This window comes from Manis javanica, chromosome 3 (genome assembly GCF_040802235.1).
Source record: "Manis javanica isolate MJ-LG chromosome 3, MJ_LKY, whole genome shotgun sequence".
In the NCBI taxonomy this organism is placed as follows: Eukaryota; Metazoa; Chordata; class Mammalia; order Pholidota; family Manidae; genus Manis; species Manis javanica.
In genome coordinates this window covers 21,757,271-21,780,653 of record NC_133158.1, presented here as the reverse complement: position 1 = coordinate 21,780,653, position 23,383 = coordinate 21,757,271, and the positions used below count along the sequence as shown (strand labels likewise).

Here is a 23,383-nt window from a genome sequence, read left to right as displayed (position 1 = left end):
GATAGCATGAAATCTTTCTCATTTTGAAGCATCCTAATTAATACATATGACAATCAAAGATTCTCCCAAATAGTATACACTGAATGCTTAGTAACTCCAGACAACTTGCACAAGGTATTCCTAACAGCACTATTTATAATAGCTGTGAGTCAAAAACTAATCCAAATGGATTGATAAGCAAAATGTGGCGTATCCATATAATGGAATATAATATTATTCAGCAATAAAGAGGAAAAACTAGTGACAAATGCTACAACTTGAATAAACTGTAAAACATACTAAGTAGAAAAAAAAGTATATACTGTATGACCTCATTTATATGAAATGTTTAGGAAGGAAATTACATATGTGCAAGACAAATCAGTGACTGTTGCCCGGGGGTAGGAAGAGAGAGTACCTACAACTGGGCACAAGGAATCTTGGGCGATGATGGAAATATCCTAATACTGGACTAGGATGATAGTTGTACGAAAAACAAATTATGAAAAAAAAAATCACTGGGTACCAAAAAAAAGGTAAAATTTATGATATATACATGTTACTTCCAAAAAGGATCCCTCTAAAAAAGACCGAGGAAAGGAAACTCAGGAGGCTGAGCTGGACGAGGAATGCTAAGTGGAAGCCGGATGTGTGCCCTGAAGGACGGCTAGGACTGAGGAGCCACAAGTAAATTGCTTTATCATCAAACAGCTTACTTTTCTCCAAACCACTCATTACAGCCACAGGATGGAAGTTCCTTTGGAACAGTCTTCTGTTTATTGCTGCTTTATCTCAAACTATTAGAAAAGTGGCTGGCACATGAGGGGTGCTTAATAAAGATTTGCTGGATAATTCACTAAGAATTCTCCAAGCATTATCCTGGAAAACCCACTTAGTTAAATGATTCTTTCCATATTTTAAAAGTGTACCTTAGTAGGTTGTATGTGTTTTTTTAAGACTCTTTCCCTAGCAAACTCAACTGCAGTGTTGTTGAAAGCAGAAAGCTGATCACTGTGTAATATAAAGGTTTCTGTTTGTACAGAGTAATAGAATTTTTAGCTACTGCACTTGTGTTGAAACTAGGTAGCTAAAGCCTCTAAGGTTAATCTAATGAAAACGTTAAGAAATGAGAGATATAAACCCTAAAACTTGAATCATAAAATTTCTGTCAATATAAAGGAATAATCAATTCTCTACAGCTTTGAGAAAAGTTACTGAGAAAGGCTGCAGGAAGCTTTAAATGGTCTCTGGTTTATAAACTCCTAAGAATTGGTGGTCCTAGTCCATATATAAATGATTACAGAAAGCTGTTCGTTGATGAATTAATTTCAGGAGAGACTTAATATGATGCCTAAGAGACCTAATTTATTTTGCTCTTTTCTACAGCAGCAAATGGAACAATTACACAGCTCAGATCCAACTCTCATCTCCCCACTCCAATACTAGCAGATTCCAGCCAGAATTAGCCTTACATTGTTTCTGTCTTCACTTGGTCTACTTTGATAACAAGAGAAAATATTTAGAAAAATCCTTTAATTGCAGAGTCTTAAATTCAAAAATGCCCTTTCCTTTGCCACAATAGGTCGAGCTACCGCCTTTTCCTTTGTGTCTCCATAGCAACCACCAGAATTCAGGTTAGGGATAGCCGTTAACTAGGCCTTGTCTTCTCCAACAGATTTCAGGACCTCTCTGTGTTTTACATATCTTATTTCGGTTATCTGAGTTAATTAGAGAGATAATACAGTCATAATTCGACTATAACATGATACATGTATAATAATGATTATAGTAAAACTATATTATCTGTCTACCCAGCTACCTACCTAGCTTTATGATTCTCAATGGCAATTTTCACGGCAATACTTTCTGATTCAGAATTCACAAAACATTTCCTACTGACTGTCATTTCAAACCCAAATTTTTGTGTTTCCAAGTTTTCATGTCACTACTCCACCCATTAATACTACAGTATCTCACTTAATAGCCCATTATATATAATTCAGACAAATCAGTGCACTACATACTTACTGATTTTGTGTATATAAAAAGATCACTTCTGAAATAAATGTAAACAATAAAAGAAAGAAATAGAACCAACTCTTTTACCCACCGCCCATCATAAAAACAAACAAAAAACAAGAAAACATAATATCACCATTGTATGTCAGTCTGGTGCCCATTCTATCCCCTACCCATTCCCCATAGTAAAGGTAACTACTGTCCTGAATTTTGTTTTCATCATCCTCTTGTTTTTCAATATAACTTTACCACAAAACCATTACACTCCTAAACAATATTTATTTTTACATGTTTTGAATTTATATAAATAAAATCACAGTGCATGCATCCTTTCAAGATCTGCTTTCCTCATTCAACATATTCCTAAGGTTCCTCAATGTTCACTGCTGGGTAGCATTTTTTGTATGACTATTATCACTCTTTATTCATTCTACTGTGCATGGACTCAGGTTTTGTGCAGTATGTTTCAATATAAACATTGCTACCACAAATATTCCTGGTGCACATGGCCGAGGCACGTATGCGTGGTCAGAGAATGGAATTGCTGGGTCACAGCTGAGCATGTCTTCAACTACAAAGGCAGTCACATATATTTTCCACAGACCAAGCAGTAAATTGCAACCTCATCAGTGGTAGATACATGTTAAAGCAACTGTGTGTTCCCACCTAAAACTCTTACCCTCAGACTTTGTAATATTGCCCAATTTTAGGTGATTAAGTTCTTTTATTATTTGGGTGACAGTTGATGTATTTCTGATTAGTAATGATGTTGAGCACATTTTCATATTTTTATTGGCCATTCCTATCTAACGTGCAAGTTTGTGTATTTTAATATACTGACACTTCATTGTTTTTCTTTAGAGCTTTGTCAAATTATTTATAAATACATAGTTATTTTTAGTTCTTATCATTGGCAACAATTTTTTTCTGTGTTGTGGCTTATCTTTTCATTTTCCCTAGGGTCTTCTGATGAAAAGAGGATGTAAACATCAAATGTAGTCAAATTACCTTTAGGGATTTCCTTAATGGAGCTTTAATATGTCTTGTTTAAGAAATCCTGCCACACTGGGATCATAGACACATTGTCCAAATCATTTTCTAATTTTTAAAATATATTTTTCTCACTCAGGGTTAAGCTTTTAAATAGCTGGAATGATTTTTTTTTTATAGGATGTGTCCAAATAAATGTGTGTCTGTCAGGATAATGTTGTTCCAAACCATTTAGTTAAAAAAAAAAAAAAAGAAAGAAAGAATGAAAGAAAAATGCATGCTAGCTTTTTCATACTGTTTTCACATACATGAAGTTTTGTTTCTGGGTTCTCTATACTGTTTCACTGGCCTGTCTGTCTAACCCTTCACAAAGCCATACTGGCTTGATTACTAATGTTATATGTTGAGTCTTGTTATTGATAAGGTCAAGTCTGCCTGACCTGTTCTTATTCCTCAGGAGTTTCTACCAAATGTTTCCCTTTGATTCTCAAATGTGCTTGTGAATCAGCTGGTCACATTCCATAACAGATGGACAAAACACAAATCTAAAGATTTTTGAGTTCAATTATTCTATGTATCAAGTCATGGAAAATTGACATTTTAGCTTTACTGTGTCTTCAAATCCATTAAAGTGATATATTTTCTCCAATTTATATAGATATTAAAAAAATGGTTTTCAGTAAATGTTTATTTTTCAACCAGAAAGGTTTCATACTTCCTTGTTGAATTTCTGTTTCTATATTATCGTCTCTCTTCACTCTGAATTTATTGTTGCCCTAAGTTAGCTCATTCATTTTCATCTTAAAATGGTACTACCCGAAAATTCGTTTTCACCCTTTCTTCTTTTCTAATGTATGGTTTTAAGATGGAAAAGATCCCTCTAAATAATGCTTTAGCTGACTCAAGCATGTTGCTGTTTAGAATTTCTACTACTGTCCCTTCAAAATACATTCTAGCTTCCTTGGCTATTTCTTATTTGACCTCCAAGTTAGAACACTTTTCTAATTTTTATTATTGATTTCTAATTTAACTGAACTTTGATATTTATGTCAAAGCTAATATGTCATCAGGTATTGAAAAAAATATGTTCTGTATGTATTCACTAGCTAGAGCTTGCAATTGGCTTCCTTAAATCTCCGTGCTTACTGATGGTTTTTCTCTGCTTGAGCTACCAAATAATGAAACATATGTCTCATTATTATGATCAATGTCTGTTTCCCCTTTCAGTTCTATTTTTGCTTCATACATTTTAGTTTTATGTATGTCTACTGAATTAATCTCCAGGAGGCCTTTTTGAAATAAAGCCTATTTTGACTGATATTAATATATCCCTACCTTCTTTCCTTTGAATGAAAATGATCAGGAATACCTGTTCTGTTTTTACTTTCAACAATTCTGCATCCTTATAGTGTAGATGTGTTATGTGGCAAACAATTTGTAATTCTTCTTAAACTTGGAGTACTTTATTTACTTTCATCTTTAATTAGGGATTTATTTGGATTTATTTCTGCAATTTTTTTCTTTCTTTTTGTCTTTATCTTTTCTTCTTCTCCCTCATATCACATAATTTAATAATCATTCACAATTCAGTCTACACTTTAAGTGTAATTACTTTATAAATTTTAAGATGCATTCTTTACTTATAAGAATCTAAATTTGATCTATATTCTCCCCCCTAGAATAATATAAGGGTTTTACAACAATTTATATCTGGTACCCTGTCCTAGCTTTTAAGATAAAGCACATAAGTTTAGGAGAAAGAACATGTTTTTCTTTTCTTGTTTTTCTCAGTTTGTGTATATTTTATTCCTCCCAGCATAAAATGCACACACCCTTGATATTCCATATCAAGTAATAACTGTATGTTAACAAGGATTCCTTATTACTGAAGTATAACTTAGCCAAATCTAAATAATGTATTTAACTTAATTCTCATCCTATGAGGTGAAACAGATACTACTTTTTTCCCATGTTAGATGTAAGATCACTAAAACAAAGCAAAATTAAGTCGCTTTGAAAGCTATCCACTTCTAAGTATCAAGACCTGGAAGAGAATTTAGAATTTCCTTTACATATGAAAGATAAGGCATGTACAAGCTGAACAAATTAATAATATATTACTTCATTAGGATCAGTATAGCTCCTACTTAACACTCCACAAAAACATCTGTGAAATGAAATCTCCATTGTAATACTTACTTGGAACTATAAATTCTATTTCTTCTGACATAGCGACCCCTAGTTTATTAGAGGCAAAGCAGCGGTATTTCCCTTGAAAGTGAGATATGTGCCCCTCATTCGGGATCTTGAATGTTCCTGAGTTGTTAAATACAATTATCCGAGGGTCAGAGAGATCAAAAGGCTTGTCGTCCTTAGTCCACGTAAATCTGTAAGATAAAACTGAAGTCGATTATTCCGAAAAATCATTTCTTAATTTTAAAGTACTAAATTAAAGTACGTATTTCTTAATTTTAAAATACTTATAAACAAATGCCCAGAAATGATGAACCCAAGACATTTTACGGTTAAGACATGGTGTGTGTGTGTGCATGTGTATGTGTGATAATGCACTATAATACTACACAAAAATGAGTCTCAGAAGAACCTGAGAAATCTTACAAGCTGCTACAGACCCTCCAAATTCCTATGCAGAAGCCTAATCCCCAGAATAATGGTATTTGGAGGCGGGGCCTTAGAGTTGTGATCAGGGTCATGAGGGTGGAGCCTCACTCAGGGGATTCTGGTCTCTATAAAGAGACCCCAGGGAGTATTCTTTCTGTCTTCTGTCTTCTGAAGTTACAGGGAAGGCAGAGGACTAGGAACCACGGTGCGGGCTCTCACCAGACACCAAATCTGCTGGGGCCTTGATCGTGACCTTCCCACCTTCAGAACTGTGAGAAATGGATGCTTGCTGTTTAGTATTGTTATAGCAGCCATAAGATACACCCCACAAAAAAAGGTGTGGTAATTGAGAAAACAAAAATTAAAGATAGGTTTTATACTGTTCTTTTAACACTGTTTTTCAATTTTTCCAATTAGAAAAGTAATGTGATATTTTCACTAGTATTCTGGATACTACAAAATATAAAATTATATGTGTTTAATGTGGGGGGTGTTAAAAAACCCTTTTTATTCCTAAAAGCTTATTTTTGTCCAGTGAATTTTCTTGGACTTTTTAGATAGAATATCAAATTTTCCAATAATAATAATATTGTTAACAATATTTTCTCAATATTTACAGTCTATTTTCTTTTCTTACATAGTTGTATTGGACACAGATCTAAAAATACAAGTAACAGTGTTCATAGGAGATATTCTATTCTTATTTCTGAATTTACTGGACTCCAAACTGGATATGTAAATTCAAAATTAAACTCAAAACTGGATATTGACATGATAAATACATTTGATTATTAATCATCTTTGATGATTACAAGGCATTATCTTTTTTGGTATAATTCACTTAATAATACCTATCAAAATATTCCTTGATCCATATTCACACTGACTAAATTCTTCATTGCATGTAATTCTATCCATATTTGTATACACTGACTGAATATATTCCATTTGGTAAGATATATAATGATGATTTAGTGTGTTAATATTTCACTAAGAATAATGTTTAAAATATCAAATTATCAATATTACCAATAATGTTAGTGATAACACAATTTCCAATAATCAATTTCATTAACTGTATTTTGTTGATAGAAAATGATCAAGATAATCAATATAAACATGTATATTTGCTGCCCACTTTAGAATCATTCAGAACTTTAAAATCTATAATTTTCCCTATAGCTTCTCCCTCCTCAAATACACACACAATTCTTTCACCCTTCTAAAACAGGAGATACTTGGAAAAATGTAGTGTGTATACTATATATACACTAAAAAAATATTACATATATTAATACAATAATATATTTAGTAAATTTTAATATAGTAAAGATATAGATGAATGAGGAAAAAAGTATGTTTATATAAGCATCACTTAATATGATCACCTAGAGTAACAATTATTTAACAAAAAATACTAGATAATAATTTATCATGCAGGTAATAAAAATACTAGATAATAATTTATCATGCAGGTAATTTTTCACCATCTGGGACTAAATATTTCTACATTAACTTAAAAATTATAAAATAACCTATTCACTGAATATAATCTGTGTCACATTTAAAGACATGCAACAATAAATATGTATGGAATATAATTTATAAATGTATTCACTTTTGGCTTAATAAATGATACTTTTCACTAAGTAGAATAAAGGATCTTCTGGTTTTTAAGCTATTTTACTCACTTATAAGGTAAGTAATTGTTGACTATTTCCACAGTGCTGAATTCTGTGCTAAGAACTTAATATTTAAGACATTTTATGATATAAATAACTTAAACTGCCAGAAGAATCTATGTAAAATAACTAAACTTTATTTTTATAGACATAGTTATCCTTTATTTGGTAATAGGTATTTACAGTCATATGTAGATTTATACCTCAACCAGCTTATAATGGTCAGATAAAAATAAGTAAAAAGGATGGTATACATCTCAACATTTATTTACTTTGAAGGAATACTCACGTTGGTTCCGGATTTCCTTTAGCTTCACATTCAATTTGAAAATATTCATCAAAAGGAAAGGCAACTTGCACTTCTGACTGTTTTATGATTGTTGGAACCTGTTGAACTAAATATTAAAATATGTATTTAAAGAAGATGCTCTTCAAAACTGGGTGAGGTTAATTTACCATAAGAGAAACACTCTAAAATGCTTTCTATATTGATAAATTAAAGGACTGTCAAAGATTGAAAATTATGGGACAAATTTGACTTTCTTTTAGTAAAATATATTTAATCCTAAGGAATACACTTCACTGCCAACATTTCATATTACCATATATAAACACATTCATTTTGTTTAAACCCAGAATAAAGTAACATTTTTTAAAGCAGAAGAAACGTTGCTTTATCATTACAACTGCAAAATATCCATTTTTAAGTTCCTGACATTTAATAATCTAAGTTCATACATATATATTTTTACTTTGTTCAGTCATTTTAAACTGAAACATTTTGTTCTGGTTTTTTCCTTTACAGTTTCCAAAAACATTTGATTAATTTATTATTTTTTACATTAGTTTTCTTCCATTGATATGTGACAACTTATTTAACAATTTTCTTATTATTGGAAATAAGATTTTTTTTTCATTTTTCTCTTTCCAGGTAACATGTACTTCAACAGACATCTTCAAGCACATGGATCATTCTTTTATTAAAGTAGTGACTTATGATAAATTCCCAGGCATGGACATAAACTATAAAAGACTCTGTATAAATGCGTATATTTCGGCACACACAACATATGAGTACAATTGTTTCCTACATCCTTGCTACCAATGAACATCAGCATTTAAAAATGATAAAATATTATACTTACTATTGCAAAGGAAAATATAAACTACCCATTCTCTTTTTTATTTCCATTTATTGCTTTTTAGTGTATTTTTCCAAGCTTATTATTTATCATTTCCCATTTATAAATTTACCTTTCATATTTTTTCTCACTTAACTATTGAAGTTTGAGGTCAGTTTTCTTCTGTCCTTACAGAATTTAACACTAATAACCACTAACATAAAATTGCAGCTAATAAATAACAGTATTTTTTTTAATTGGCTCAAAGCAGTGGCTCTCAAACTTTGATTGGCATTTTTTTAAAACTTCACCTGAAATCATTTTTTTTTTTTGAGAGGGCATCTCTCATATTTATTGATCAAATGGTTGTTAACAACAATAAAATTCAGTATAGGGGAGTCAATGCTCAATGCACAATCATTAATCCACCCAAGCCTAATTTTCGTCAGTCTCCAATCTTCTGAAGCATAACGAACAAGTTTTTACATGGTGAACAAATTCTTACATAGTGAATAAGTTCTTGCATGGCAAACAGTACAAGGGCAGTCATCACAGAAACTTTCGGTTTTGATCACGCATTATGAACTATAAACAATCAGGTCAAATATGAATATTCGTTTGATTTTTATACTTGATTTATATGTGGATCCCACATTTCTCCCTTTATTATTATTATTATTATTATTATTATTATTATTATTATTATTTTTAATAAAATGCTGAGGTTGTAGGTAGATACAAGATAAAGGTAGAAAACATAGTTTAGTGTTGTAAGAGAGCAAATGTAGATGATCAGGTGTGTGCCTGTAGACTATGTGTTAATCCAAGCTAGACAAGGGCAATAAAACATCCACAGATGCAGAAGATTTCTCTCAAAACAGGGGGGTGAGGTTCTAAGCCTCATCTCTGTTGATCCCCAATTTCTCACCTGATGGCCCCCCTGCGACTGTGCCTGTCTTAGGTTGTTCCTCCCTTGAGGAATCTTACCCGTCTCTGGCTAACCAGTCATCTTCCGGGGCCATACAGGGAAATGTAAAGTTGGTAAGTGAGAGAGAAGCCATATTGTTTGAAAAGGTTAGCTTTTTACTTCTTTGCAGATTTATGCCCTGTGGCTTCTATGCCCAGCATTTGTCTTGAGGTATCTTTACCACTTGGAGGAATTATGATACTCGGCAAATTCGATATGAGGCACGAATTCTATTTAAGGGTTGTAATTAGGAAGGAAGAAGAAAGGCTATAGAAGTAGCAGGCGGAAGAAAACATGGGAAGATTGATTATTTCTTTGACATATCTTCTTGTAGAGTAACTTAAGCATGTATAGGTTTTAAGCTACTAATTAAATTGTGCACACACATTAACATAATAGGAATACAGTTACATAACCAAAGCATACCTATAATTACCAGCCATCTCCAGTGAAAGCAAGAAAGCCAGTTAGGCATCCTAGGCATTTGTGAAAATTTATCTATGATATGATGGATATTGTCCAACTGTACTTGAACAGTCTGAGAGAAATCAGACAAATTAAAACAACCCATTCCTGGGAACTGTTCACATTCCATATGTTCTTTTAACAGTAGATAGTCTGTAGTTGTAAGATTTTGGAGCACTACAACTTGCACTTCTCCTAATTCTTGGTTGAGTTCCAACAGTATAGATCCAGTCAAATTTGTTGTTTTACTGTATGCACAGGCCAGCTTAGATATCTCCTTCTTCATTCCCATGGCAAGTCCAGGAACCGGTGGAATGAGTGCACCTACTGCTATAGCAGTGCCTGGATCTTTGTTGAGGTATTTTGATGATCATCTTCTGGTATAAGTCTTCCAGAGAGTGCTGATGTTGGGAGTTCTTCTTCATATCGTATCGTAGTTCATTTTCTGGGTAGCCAAAATAGGCTTTGATCGTCTGATTAAACACAAACAGACCCTTTGTCCACACTTTGATATGCCCTTTATACCATTGTGTAGAACTCATTGGAGGGCACCACACAGGAACTGCTTTTTTTTTTTTTTAAGAGAAAGGAATATTATCAGAAAAATATACCTCCATAGCCGATCAACTGACACCATTTAAGTGATTAAAATTAAGGATATTTAAAGCATGAATTAATCATTGATTTACAGTTAGTTTTATCCTATCAGGGAGTAATCCCCCTTTTCTTTCTTTCTTTTTTTTTGTTATCATTAATCTACACTTACATGAAGAATATTATGTTTACTAGGCTCTCCCCTATAACCCCCTTTACAGTCACTGTCCATCAGCATAGCAAAATGTTCTAGAATCACAACTTGTCTTCTTTGTGTCATACAACCCTACCCTTTCTCCCACCCCACCCATTATGCATGCTAATCTTAATATGCCCCTTCTTCTTCCCCCCCCCCCTTATCCCTCCCTACACACCCATCCTCCCCAGTCCCTTTCCCTTTGGTACCTGTTAGTCCATTCTTGGTTTCTATGATTCCGCTGCTGTTTTGTTCCTTCAGTTTTTCCTTTGTTCTTATACTCCACAGATGAGTGAAATCATTTGGTATTTCTCTTTTTCTGCTTGGCTTATTTCACTGAGCATAATACCCTCCAGCTCCATCCATGTTGCTGCAAATGGTAGGATTTGCCCTCTTCTTATGGCTGAGTAGTATTCCATTGTGTATATGTACCACATCTTCTTTATCCATTCATCTACCAATGGACATTTAGGTTGCTTCCAATTCTTGGCTATTGTAAATAGTGCTGCAATAGACATAGAGGTGCATCTGTCTTTCTCAAACTTGATTGCTGCATTCTTAGGGTAAATTCCTAAGAGTGGAATTCCTGGGTCAAATGGTAAGTCTGTTTTGAGCATTTTGACGAACCTCCATACTGCTTTCCACAATGGTTGAACTAATTTACATTCACAGCAGCAGTGTAGGAAGCTTCCCCTTTCTCCACAGCCTCACCAACATTTGCTGTTGTTTGTCTTTTGGATGGCAGCCATTCTTACTGGTGTGAAGTGATACCTCATTGTAATTTAAATTTGCATTTCTCTGATAATTAGCGATGTGGAGCATCTTTTCATGTGTCTGTTGGCCATCTGTATTTCTTTTTTGGAGAACTGTCTGTTCAGTTCCTCTGCTCATTTTTTAATTAGGTTATTTGTTTTTTGTTTGTTGAGGCATGTGAGCTCTTTATATATTTTGGATATCAAGCCTTTATCAGATCTGTCATTTACAAATATATTCTTTTTTGTTCCTTTTTGTTCTATTGGTGGTGTCTTTTGCTGTACAGAAGCTTTTCAGCTTGATACAGTCCCACTTGTTCATTTTTGCTGTTGTTTTCCTTGCCCGGGGAGATATGTTCAAGAAGAGGTCACCCATGTTTATGTCTAAGAGGTTTTTGCCTATGTTTTTTTCCAAGAGTCTAATGGTTTCATGACTTACATTCAGGTCTTTGATCCATTTTGAGTTTACTTTTGTATATGGGGTTAGACAATGGTCCAGTTTCATTCTCCTACATGTAGCTGTCCAGTTTTGCCAGCACCATCTGTTGAAGAGACTGTCATTTCACCATTGTATATCTATGGCTCCTTTATGAAATATTAATTGACGATATATGTCTGGGTTAATGTCTGGAGTCTCTAGTCTGTTCCACTGGTCTGTGGCTCTGTTCTTGTGCCAGTAACAAATTGTCTTGATTACTATGCCTTTATAGTAGAGCTTGAAGTTGGGGAGTGAGATCCCCCCTACTTTATTCTTCTTTTTCAGGACTGCTTTGGCTATTTAGGGTCTTTGGTGTTTCCATATGAGTTATTTGTTCCAGTTCACTGAAGAATGTTGCTGGTAGTTTGATAGGGATTGCATCAAATCTGTATATTGCTTTGGGCAGGATGGCCATTTTGACGATATTAATTCTTCCTAGCCACGAGCATGGGATGAGTTTCTATTTGTTAGTGTCCCCTTTCATTTCTCTTAAGAGTGACTTGTAGTTTTCAGAGTATAAGTCTTTCACTTCTTTGGTTAGGTTTATTCCTAGGTATTTTATTCTTTTTTATGCAATTGTGAATGGAGTTGTTTTCCTGATTTCTCTTTCTGTTAGTTCATTGTTAGTGTATAGGAAAGCCACAGATTTCTGTGTGTTAATTTTGTATCCTGCAACTTTGCTGTATTCCGATATCAGTTCTAGTAGTTTTGGGGTGGAGTCCTTAGGGTTTTTTATGTACAGTATCATATCATCTGCAAATAGTGACAGTTTAACTTCTTTACCAATCTGGATTCCTTGTATTTCTTTGTTTTGTCTGATTGCCGTGGCTAGGACCTCCAGTACTATGTTAAATAACAGTGAGGAGAGTGGGCATACCTGTCTAGTTCCCGATCTCAGAGGAAAAGCTTTCAGCTTCTCGCTGTTCAGTATAATGTTGGCTGTGGGTTTATCATAAATGGCCTTTATTATGTTGAGGTACTTGCCCTCTATTCCCTTTTGCTGAGAGTTTTTATCATGAATGTTGTTGAATTTTGTCAAATGCTTTTTCAGCATCTATGGAGATGATCATGTGGTTTTTGTCTTTCTTTTTGTTGATGTGGTGGATGATGTTGATGGACTTTCGAATGTTGTACCATCCTTGCATCCCTGGGATGAATCCCACTTGGTTATGGTGTACGATTCTTTTGGTGTATTTTTGAATTCGGTTTGCTAATATTTTGTTGAGTATTTTTGCATCTATGTTCATCAGGGATATTGGTCTGTAGTTTTCTTTTTTGGTGGGGTCTTTGCCTGGTTTTGGTATTAGGGTGATGTTGGCTTCATAGAATGAGTTTGGGAGTATTCCCTCCTCTTCTATTTTTTGGAAAATTTTAAGGAGAATGGGTATTATGTCTTCCTTGTATGTCTGATAAAATTCTGAGGTAAATCCATCTGGCCCGGGGGTTTTGTTCTTTGGTAGTTTTTGGATTACCACTTCAATTTCGTTGCTGGTAATTGGTCTGTTTAGATTTTCTGTTTCTTTCTGGTCAGTCTTGGAAGGTTGTATTTTTCTAGGAAGTTGTCCATTTCTCCTAGGTTTCCCAGCTTATTAGCATATAGGTTTTCATAGTACTCTCTAATAATTCTTTGTATTTCTGTGGAGTCTGTCATGATTTTTCTGTTCTCATTTCTGATTCTGTTGATTTGTGTTGACTCTCTTTTCCTCTTAGTAAGTCTGGCTAGAGGCTTATCTATTTTGTTTATTTTCTCAAAAATCCAGCTCTTGGCCACATTGATTTTTGCTATTGTTTTATTCTTCTCAATTTTATTTATTTCTTCTTTGATCTTTATTATGTCCCTCCTTCTGCTGACCTTAGGCCTCATTTGTTCTTCTTTTTCCAATTTCGAGAATTGTGACATTAGACCACTCATTTGGGATTTTTCTTCCTTTTTTAAAAATGCCTGTATTGCTATATACTTTCCTCTTAAGACTGCTTTTGCTGTGTCCCACAGTAGTTGGGGCTTTGTGTTGTTGTTGTTTGTTTCCATATATTGCTGGATCTCCATTTTGATTTGGTCATTGATCCATTGATTATTTAGGAGTGTGTTGTTAAGCCTCCATGTGTCTATGAGCCTTTTTGCTTTGTACAGTTTATTTCTAGTTTTATGCCTTTGTGGTCTGAAAAGTTGGTTGGTAGGATTTCAATCTTTTGGAATTTACTGAGGCTCTTTTTGTGGACTACTATGTGGTCTATTCTGAGGAATGTTCCATGTGCACTTGAGAAGAATGTGTATCCTGTTGTTTTTGGGTGTAGAGTTCTATAGATGTCTATTAGGTCCATCTGTTCTAGTGTGTTGTTCAGTGCCTCTGTGTCCTTCCTTATTTTTTCTCTGGTGGATCTGTCCTTTGGAGTGAGTGGTGTGTTGAAGTCTCCTAGAATGAATGCATTGCATTCTATTTCCTCCTTTAGTTCTGTTAGTATTTGTTTCAGATATGTTGGCGCTCCTGTATTGGGTGCATACATATTTATAATGGTTATATCCTGTTGGACTGAGCCCTTTATCATTATGTAAGGTTCTTCTTTATCTTTTGTTACTTTCTTTATTTTGAAGTCTGTTTTGTCTGATACTAGAATTGCAACACCTGCTTTTTTCTCTCTGTTGTTTGCATGAAATATCTTTTTCCATCCCTTAACTTTAAGTCTGTGCATGTCTTTGGGTTTAAGGTGAGTCTGTTGTAAGCAGCATATAGATGGGTCTTGCTTTTTTATCCATTCTGTTACTCTGTGTCTTTTTATTGGTGCATTCAGTCCATTTACATTTAGGGTGATTATTGAAAGGTATGTACTTATTGCCATTGCAGGCTTTAAGTTTGTGGTTACCAAAGGTTCAGGGTTAGCTTCTTTACTATCTTACTGTCTAACTTAACTTGCTTGTTGAGCTATTATAAACACAGTCTGATGATTCTTTATTTCTCTCCCTTCTTATTCCTCCTCCTCCCTTTTTCATATGTTGGGTGTTTTGTTCTATGCTCTTTTTAGTAGTGCTCCCATCTAGAGCGGTCCCTGTAAGATGCCCTATAGAGGTTGTTCGTGGGAGGCAAATTCCCTCAACTTTTGCTTGTCTGGGAATTGTTTAATCCCTCCTTCATATTTAAATGATAATCGTGCTGGATACAGTAGTCTTGGTTCGAGGCCCTTCTGTTTCATTGCATTAAGTATATCATTCCATTCTCTTCTGGCCTGTAGAGTTTCTGTTGAGAAGTCTGATGATTGCCTGATGGGTTTTCCTTTGTAGGTAACCTTTTTTTTCTCTCTGGCTGCCTTTAATACTTTGTCCTTGTCTTTGATCTTTGCCATTTTAATTATTATGTGTCTTGGTGTTGTCCTCCTTGGATCCCTTGTCATGGGAGTTCTGTGTACCTCTGTGGTCTGAGAGGCCATTTCCTCCCCTAGTTTGGGGAAGTTTTCAGCAATTATTTCTTCAAAGACACTTTCTATCTCTTTTTCTCTCTCTTCTTCTTCTTGTACCCCTGTAATGCGGATATTGTTCCATTTCGATTGGTCACTCAGCTCTCTTAGAATTCTTTCATTCCTGGAGATCCTTTTATCTCTCTCTGCATCAGCTTCTCTGCATTCCTGTTCTCTGTTTTCTAGTCCATTAATGGTCTCTTGCATCTCGTCCATTCTGTTTTGAAGTCCTTCCAGAGCTTGTTTTATTTCTGTATTCTCCTTCCTTAGTTCTTGCATATTTCTCTGCAAGTCCATCAGGATGGTTATGACTTTTGTTTTGAATTCTTTTTCAGGAAGACTGGTTAAATCTATTCCCCTGGTTCCTTCTCAGGGGAAGATGTAGCAGATTCCAAAGCTGTCTGGGTTAGTCTTGTCTGGATCATATTTTTTTGCCTTGTCATGTTGATATGTGGTATTGACTGTCAGCTGGGGGAGGGGGTGGCCAACTTTCCACTTGCTACTGGCCTTTCTTTACTGGGACAACTGCGACCCCTAGTGGCTTGTGTTGGGTAATTGTGTGTAGACTAGGTCTTTGTGTCTTGTCCGGCTGGTATGGAGGAACCTCCCTTTATGAAGGCGTGGCCAGCTTTAGGCTGCTTCTCTGCTTTCCCCTCACCCCAGTGGGGTAATGAATGGGGGACTGTTTGGCTGTTTACCTCCGTGAGGAGTCTCAGAGCTGTTGCCCACGGGGCTAGTGCGTCCGGTTTTCCCTGCAATTTCCAGCCACTGGACTGCGACCCGTGTTGTTTCCATCCAGCCATTGCATCCCTGTCCCTTTAAGACTTTCAAAAAGCACTCGCTTTTCTTTGTCACAGGGGCATCAGCTTCGGGACCCACTCACCAGTCCTGCTGCCCTGTTTCCCTAGTATCCAGGACCCCACGCATGCACTGTGTCTGTGCTCTGGTCCGGATGGCTGGGGCTGGGTGTTCAGCATTCCTGGGCTCCCTCTCCCTCCATGCTTTGACTCCCCTCCTCCTGCCCGGAGCTGGGGGAAGGTATGCTCGGGTCCCGCCAGGCTGGGGCTTGTATCTTACCCCTTTCATCAGGCGCTGGGCTCTCGCACGTATGGATGTAGTCTGGCTGTTGTCCTGTGTCTTCTGGTCTCTCTTTAAGGATTAGTTGTATTTGTTGTATTTTCAAAAATATATATGTTTTTGGGAGGATATTCCCACTGTCCTACTCATGCTGCTATGTTGGCTCTGCCTAAATACTAGTATTTTAAAATGCATTCTACATGTTCAAATACCTTCTCACCTTGTGAGAAAGCCTGTTGCTAGTGTTTGACAAGCAGTCTTCAAGACAAATTTAAAAACTAGCGGCTGATGGTCAAACAGAAGATGGCATTACTGAGAACTGTGACTATAAAATAAGTGTACAAATGCTAAAGCTACAAACTTGGACTAAGTCATGAAAAAGGACAGAGATCATGATGTATGTAAAGATCTACCATCAATGAGCACTCAATAGTTTTCAACCTGATGCATTACCACTTCAGTACACGCCTTACAACCTCAGGCAACGGGTCAGGGTTGAATTCGTACAGTTGTATAAATCAATCAGCAGCAGGAAACCACTGAGCCTGACTTACATGAGTAATAGTCTCTGCAGTGGATTTACCAATAGGACCCTAAACCCTCTGACATGGACTCAGGCCCTAAACCGTCTGTTTTCTCAATTGTAAAATTAGCGATTTAGGCTAGATATTCTTAGACTTTTTGGTCTCAGTCTCCCTTGGCATTCTTAAAAATTACAGGAGATCCCAAAGTGCTTTTGTTCATGTAGGTTAAATCTAAAAATAGAAATTTATTGCTTTAGAAATTAAAGCTGAGACATCTTAAAATATATTTTATTAATCCATTTTAAATAATTGTGTCATTTGTTAAGCAACATATTATATAAAAAATACTAAATATAATGAGAGTTGTGGCATTGTTTTACATTATTGAAAATCTCTTTAATATCTTAATAAAAGGCAGTTGGATTCTTATAAATATTGCATTGTGTGTTGAAGTTTATTTGAATACATGAAAAAAATCCAGCCTTGTGGTTATGTACTTGAAAAATGGTGTAATATTTTACAGTTTTTTTTCTGATGATTGGGGACACTCTTCTTGGGTGCAACTCAACAACTGATAGTTTCTAAAATGTTTACTACAATATGGAATCTGAAACCACATCAATAAACCTTTCATACTGTTATATTAAAATGCTTTATCTATGGGTTCTTTTTGATCTATGCAGAGTTCTGCAATACCATACAGTAATTGTTTGGAAAAAAATTATGTTTCACTGACTTATGCAGATCTTCTAAATATTGACACATTACATTATGTAATAGCCACAATTTACACCAGTTAATATCATCACTGACCTAACCAGAAAAGTTTTAAATGTTGGGAAGCCATCAAGTTCATGAGTGGAGAATGTAAGATTTTACACAATTTTTGCTTAAACATGCAAATTTTATCACTGACAAGAAGTCTATTGTCAGTTGTTTACCCTGAAGTGATTGGCTCACTTGGTTCATTCTGGAGAAAACACCCACTGTGTATCCATCAGAGTAATCTCAATTTGTCTGTCACTTGTACTTTTAAATAAAAATGGTGTTCAGCTTGGTGCTCAGTCACACAGTGAAGGAATAGAGACCATCACGATGTTTTGTTACATAGCGGAATTACTTTTTGTGTATTTCCCAATTCACTCCATAGAGTGTTAAGAAGAATGTATTCAAGGATGGAGATTTAATAAAATCAAATACTGTTTAACTGCTTCAACAAAGACAATCTTAAGCAAATCTGTGTTGTGTTTGCTCTATCCCGTGTGTGTGGGTGTGAGGAGTACCTCAAGCACTGGCATAGCTTGGTGTCCGGGCCTTGATTTGTGCCAGGGCAACAACAGTTTTACACCATTGCCTTTTTAACATCAATGCCAGTGTCAACACGGTGAAAAAAGTGAAAATGGCATCTTCATATCATGAAACATTTCATCTCACGGACTGCCTGAATGCAGCTCTAGGACCCTCATAGGCCCATGAATCACATTTTGGGCACTGATGGCCAGCCTGAAATAATAACTCAATGCCATTTACAATTCCAAAATTTAGTTTTCTTTACTTTTCCCCAATGATTCTCATAATTGAGTTTTACTAGCTTGGCGACATTAGCCCAGGTTCAGTATCTAGCCAATGTATATTCATAAATATTTTAGTACCATGCAAAAACATTCATATCTTCATTGACATTTACCTTTGTCTGATTAGAACTATTTCTAAGTAGAGCAGGTCTTGAGCCTATTGCAAATTCATATTATTTAAATTTTATTACAGTTATAAATGGTGAGGGATGATGCAGAATAGCAACAGTCCCTAAGATAGCAGCTAATAACTTGTGAACAACTTGTTTATTAGAACATTATTCTTTCTTAAATTTGCTAGGGTTGTAAAGTTTCAGCAATAACTAATTATTCAGGGAATGAAGCTAATAACCTTTGGGTGTTTATAAGAATATATATTCCACATTATAAATCCTTTCCTCCATAATTAGGCTAATTACAACGACACCAGAGTCACTGACACTCAAATTGGATACCTGTCTTAGCTCATTTACTAGTCAGTGCTCTGGGGTACAAAAACAAATGGATAATACTCAGTTGTTCTGAAAACATGTCATTAATATTTTATAACAATTGTTGTCTAAGGACATTACAGCATGAAAATGCATAAGTAACTGAGACAGACAGAATAAAAATGTGCTATGGATTAAGACGAAGTTTCACATCCTTCACCACTGATGAACTAAATGAGAAAAGATGGAGAGAGAATGTATATTCTGAGAATATGGTTAGGAGCTTGAATCAGGAATCCCAGTGCATCTTTGTTGCTACTGGACAAAAGCATCAAATTATTAACCATTTCTCACAATGATCACCAAGAACCTTGCTTTTAATTTAGTATTGCACACTCAAACCAAAAGAATCTACTGAAGATTTATTATTTCACGCTCTCAAGCAGAATTTCTACAACTGGTCTGGTATACATTGTGTAGGCTAATGGATTTCAGCTTGGTTTAAGGAGAACCTTAAATCTGTACATCTATAGATCAGGTAAACGGAATTCCTGAACCTGTGGGAATGTTGAGACAGCAGCTTAACCATTTGTCACGGACAGCATAGAAGGGATTGTGACCTCGGTGTTGAACCGACATGCAGGGCTGCCCTGAGTGGGTGATGTGAAAGTACTGCATCATGCAATTTAAGGTGGGCTTCAGAAAATGGTTTTAAAACATTACATTATACAGAGAGTTACTTCATTGTTGAGTACGTCTGAAGAAAAGTTTCAGTTTCAGTGTTGGTACCTCTCTAACATTTAGTCTAAATTCGTAGGTCAAGACTAATTCATTAGAACTTAGATGATGTGCAAAGATTATTTCCAGTGCTAAAACTAACACAGCGAATGCCTCTTGTATTATAACTCTCCAAATTATATATGTGGAAGAGGAGATAGGGATAATACTTGAACTATGTGGATAAAATAACTAAATAAGTGCTGAAGGTTCTTTTATATCCCATGTAAGTACAGCAGGAGAAATCCCTAAGCATTGCATTACATAGTTGATACACTATTACATAAATTGTGTTTGTAGTTGTATTACTTTTTCAACTTTTAATTAGTATAAATTACTGAAGCTCAAGTACAATGGTTAAAAATCTGCAACCATTTTTATCAACGTATGCTCAGGTATATTTCCATAAAACCACTGACTAACGTCTTGATATTAATTTGTATAGAATGCTCTAGATTTTCAGAGTTGGTATCATCTTATACTTTTAGTTGTATATTATAAAAATGGCATTTTAATATTTTAATTCATTGTTTGCATTCTTAAATATATAATCATTTTGAAGAAGAATTTATTCAATTTCTCTTTGTCATAACTGATTGAATAGCAGTAATTTCTGAATCATAATTCTCTCTAAAATAAAAGCATATAAAAGTAAAGCTGCTGAGCTAATGCTAATGTTGCAGGCAAAATACCACCTGATCTACAGGCTATGTTTCTTGTTATATACCACGTTTGCATAAGGGGCAAAAGAACTGCAAAATAATTTTAGCAAGCAGCCAAATACGAACCATCCAAAAACTGAATAAGGCAGAGGTGAAGTCAGCTGAAAGACTGCTGAAAATACATAGAAATATGTTGACAAAATCACGTCTTCAGTCTACAAGTATTCTACATAAAAATCAAAATGCAAATATGAAATTCCATGAAACAAGTATTGAATACTCTCACTTTACCTGAAAGTGGTATTTCCGTCGCTGTGGAGAATTTTAACAGGAAGAAAATTAGAGATATGATTAATCCTCTTCCACTTAACAGCATCTCCATTGCTCTTCAGGAAGGAGGCAACTCAGAAAAACATGAAAATCTTAATGTCACCTCTTCCTTATGGGTTATAGCTGAGGAGAACGTGATTAACCTGGAAACTCAAAAAAAACAAGCAGAATAACTTAAAATTTAAGTTCATATCCTCTTAAATGTCAACATGACAGAATTTAAATATATTTTTCTGTTGGCAATAACTTCCTCTTTATGAAACTGTTTCTAATAACTCCACATGATCAGAATTAGTTTTCCCTCTTTGATTCCAAAGGACACTTGAAAGATGCTCTATTGCAAACTCTACACCATCCCAGTGAATTCTGTTTTTCAACCAGAGGAATTTTTACTTGAAGGCACTCTAATATACTCTAATAAGTGCCAGTGGATATGAGAATACCTTCAGTTAGTTCATTTCAATCAAAAGTGAGCTCCTTTTCAATCAATTCTTCTATCAGGTATCTAACTCCATTTCAGTCATTTATTAACATCACAAATTTTATCTCTGATTTCTCTGGCAAGGTAACTTTTCATATTCAAAGGTATCACACTAATAGGAAGTAAATAACAAGATATAGGGGAACAGAAAAGTGAAGGACGAATGGATAAGGAACAGCCACTTGAACTGAAATTTACAAATTTGGGTTTTGTGCCAGCTGAAGACAATGGCATCATTGCTTTCCACATAAGCAGAAAGTTTATTCACTTCAAATTTTATTGAAATGGAATAATGATGAAGTGTCAATGTTCCTTTACTTTCTCTTATGATTTTAATTTTTTTCTGAAAACAGCATGATCATATACATCTAAACATTTTTTATCATGTATTTGTGAAAGTGAATTTGCTTCAAAATGTGATAACTAATTTTTCAGGTACATAATTTTCCTTTTCCATAAAAATCAATTATTCTATTCACTTACAGATGGTGAAAAAGTTAATGAATATAGAATTAGACAAGCCATTAGATTTACATTTAATTCTAAGTATTTGGGCTTTCTTTATGTCCCTTCAAGTTGCAGCTGAAGAGACTATGAACCAGCATATTTTTCATATATGTACATAAGTAGGTCGAATTTAAAGTAGTAACTAATGCTGCTTTGCTGTTTTATAATTTTGAGAATTTGAAGAGACAACAATCTCACTTATAGTTTAATTTGATGCTATACTGACAATGAAGGAAAATGCACCACCTAACCAAAAAAAAAAAAAAAAAGAGTTGTGAATCTTTGTTCTTGAATTAGAGTACTTTATTTTGTCTGACCCTAACTGACCCATCTGTAAAATGGAAAGTGGGGGGAAATTATCCTTGGGTTGTTTAGAATATTTTCTAAAATGACAACTTACTTCGGCAATTACAAATATTTTCAAGTGTGTCATTATGTTAATTGGTACTCACTTTACTGATGAAATGAATTATTTCAATCAACAAAATAAGTGTGGAGAAAATTGCTTTCATTATAAAAAGCAGAACATTGTCTAATTCCAAAAACTGAGTTCTACATATTTGCACAAAGTTGGGAGATACTGAACCACGTAGCTATTTTTTAAGATGAAAATCAAAAGAAAATATTAATGCCTTATTCTTTGAATTTTACTTTTCCTTCTCTCTTGAAAATACTTTGATAATAGTAACCTAAGGTTATTTTTTATATATACTCTTCACCTGCAGTCTAACACCTAATATTCTGTTCCATTAATATTCAGTGTTGATTTAAGGTCATTTTATGGATTTGCTTTGTGAACTGTCCTCTATCTGTAAGGAGAAAGGCTTTCAAAACCAGGATTTCATTAGGAGACCAATTTTTAATACATTGTGAAGTAGAGAATAAAGATACTGGGTAGGCAAGTGACTGAATACTGGCTCAATTTTCATTAATCTCCTGATTTAAGCTAGTGAGTACAACGGTCTCTAATTGCCATAGTGAAATAGCTCATAGATATTAATTGTTCTGTAGTAATGATCTGACTTTAGGAATCTTACTAGTTTTAAATTAACTAAATGGTCTTGATCCAAGAAATTGTCTCCCATAAAAGGATGCCACATTGAACTGCTGGCTTAAAATAAGACTATAAATTTAGAGACATAACAAACATTGATGGCACCATAAGTTTCCAGAATATAGATAATGGTTAATTCTACATCTGACCTTTTCTCCTGTAGGGATTAGCTTCAATTTACCTGAGACTTATATGTTAAGAGATCATTACATAAAAGTCACTGGAAGTTAAAATGTGACCCCCTGCAAGCAAGACTCCATTAGCTGATGAGGACAGCCCCCAAATAGCTTTCATACTGAAAAGAGAATGTCAGTCATAATTTCCTTGTTAGAATTCATAAAGGGCATAGTGTTCAGTAATTATGTTTTGCAACAGTAAGATAGCAATAAAATTATATTCCCATCTATCTTTCTTCAAAGACTGTGAAGAGACCACAGAGATAAAATCACACCAGACCTCAGAGATAAAAGCCATTATTGGAGCTCAGGATGGAGATGACACTAAGATAAAAACAAAATATGCTAAAACATTTTTGAGGTCCAGTCACATAAAGCTGATGTCTGATTGCTTGTCAATGCCATTAACTCACATCCAAAAAAGAATCAACAAATCTTCATGAATTTGGACTAATTGGTATAAATCTTTCTCCTA

General features: G+C 34.7%; 1 protein-coding gene across 21 annotated transcripts in view; it reads right to left on the bottom strand.

Annotated features, from left to right (window-relative positions):
• CHL1 (cell adhesion molecule L1 like) overlaps positions 1 to 23,383 on the bottom strand; it is a 309,930-nt gene that overhangs the window by 69,385 nt on the left and 217,162 nt on the right. For 15 of the 21 annotated variants that reach the window (XM_073230929.1, XM_073230927.1, XM_073230933.1 and 12 more), the window contains 3 exons: positions 20,652 to 20,833; positions 7,582 to 7,687; positions 5,188 to 5,375 (listed from right to left, as the gene is read on the bottom strand). In XM_073230929.1, the coding sequence (XP_073087030.1) occupies positions 5,188 to 5,375; positions 7,582 to 7,687; positions 20,652 to 20,742 (385 nt within the window). In that variant the 5' untranslated portion in view covers positions 20,743 to 20,833. Of the gene's footprint in view, positions 1 to 5,187; positions 5,376 to 7,581; positions 7,688 to 20,651; positions 20,841 to 23,383 lie in introns of all 21 variants that reach the window. The other 6 variants (XM_073230928.1, XM_073230935.1, XM_073230924.1 and 3 more) reach the window with 1 other exon arrangement.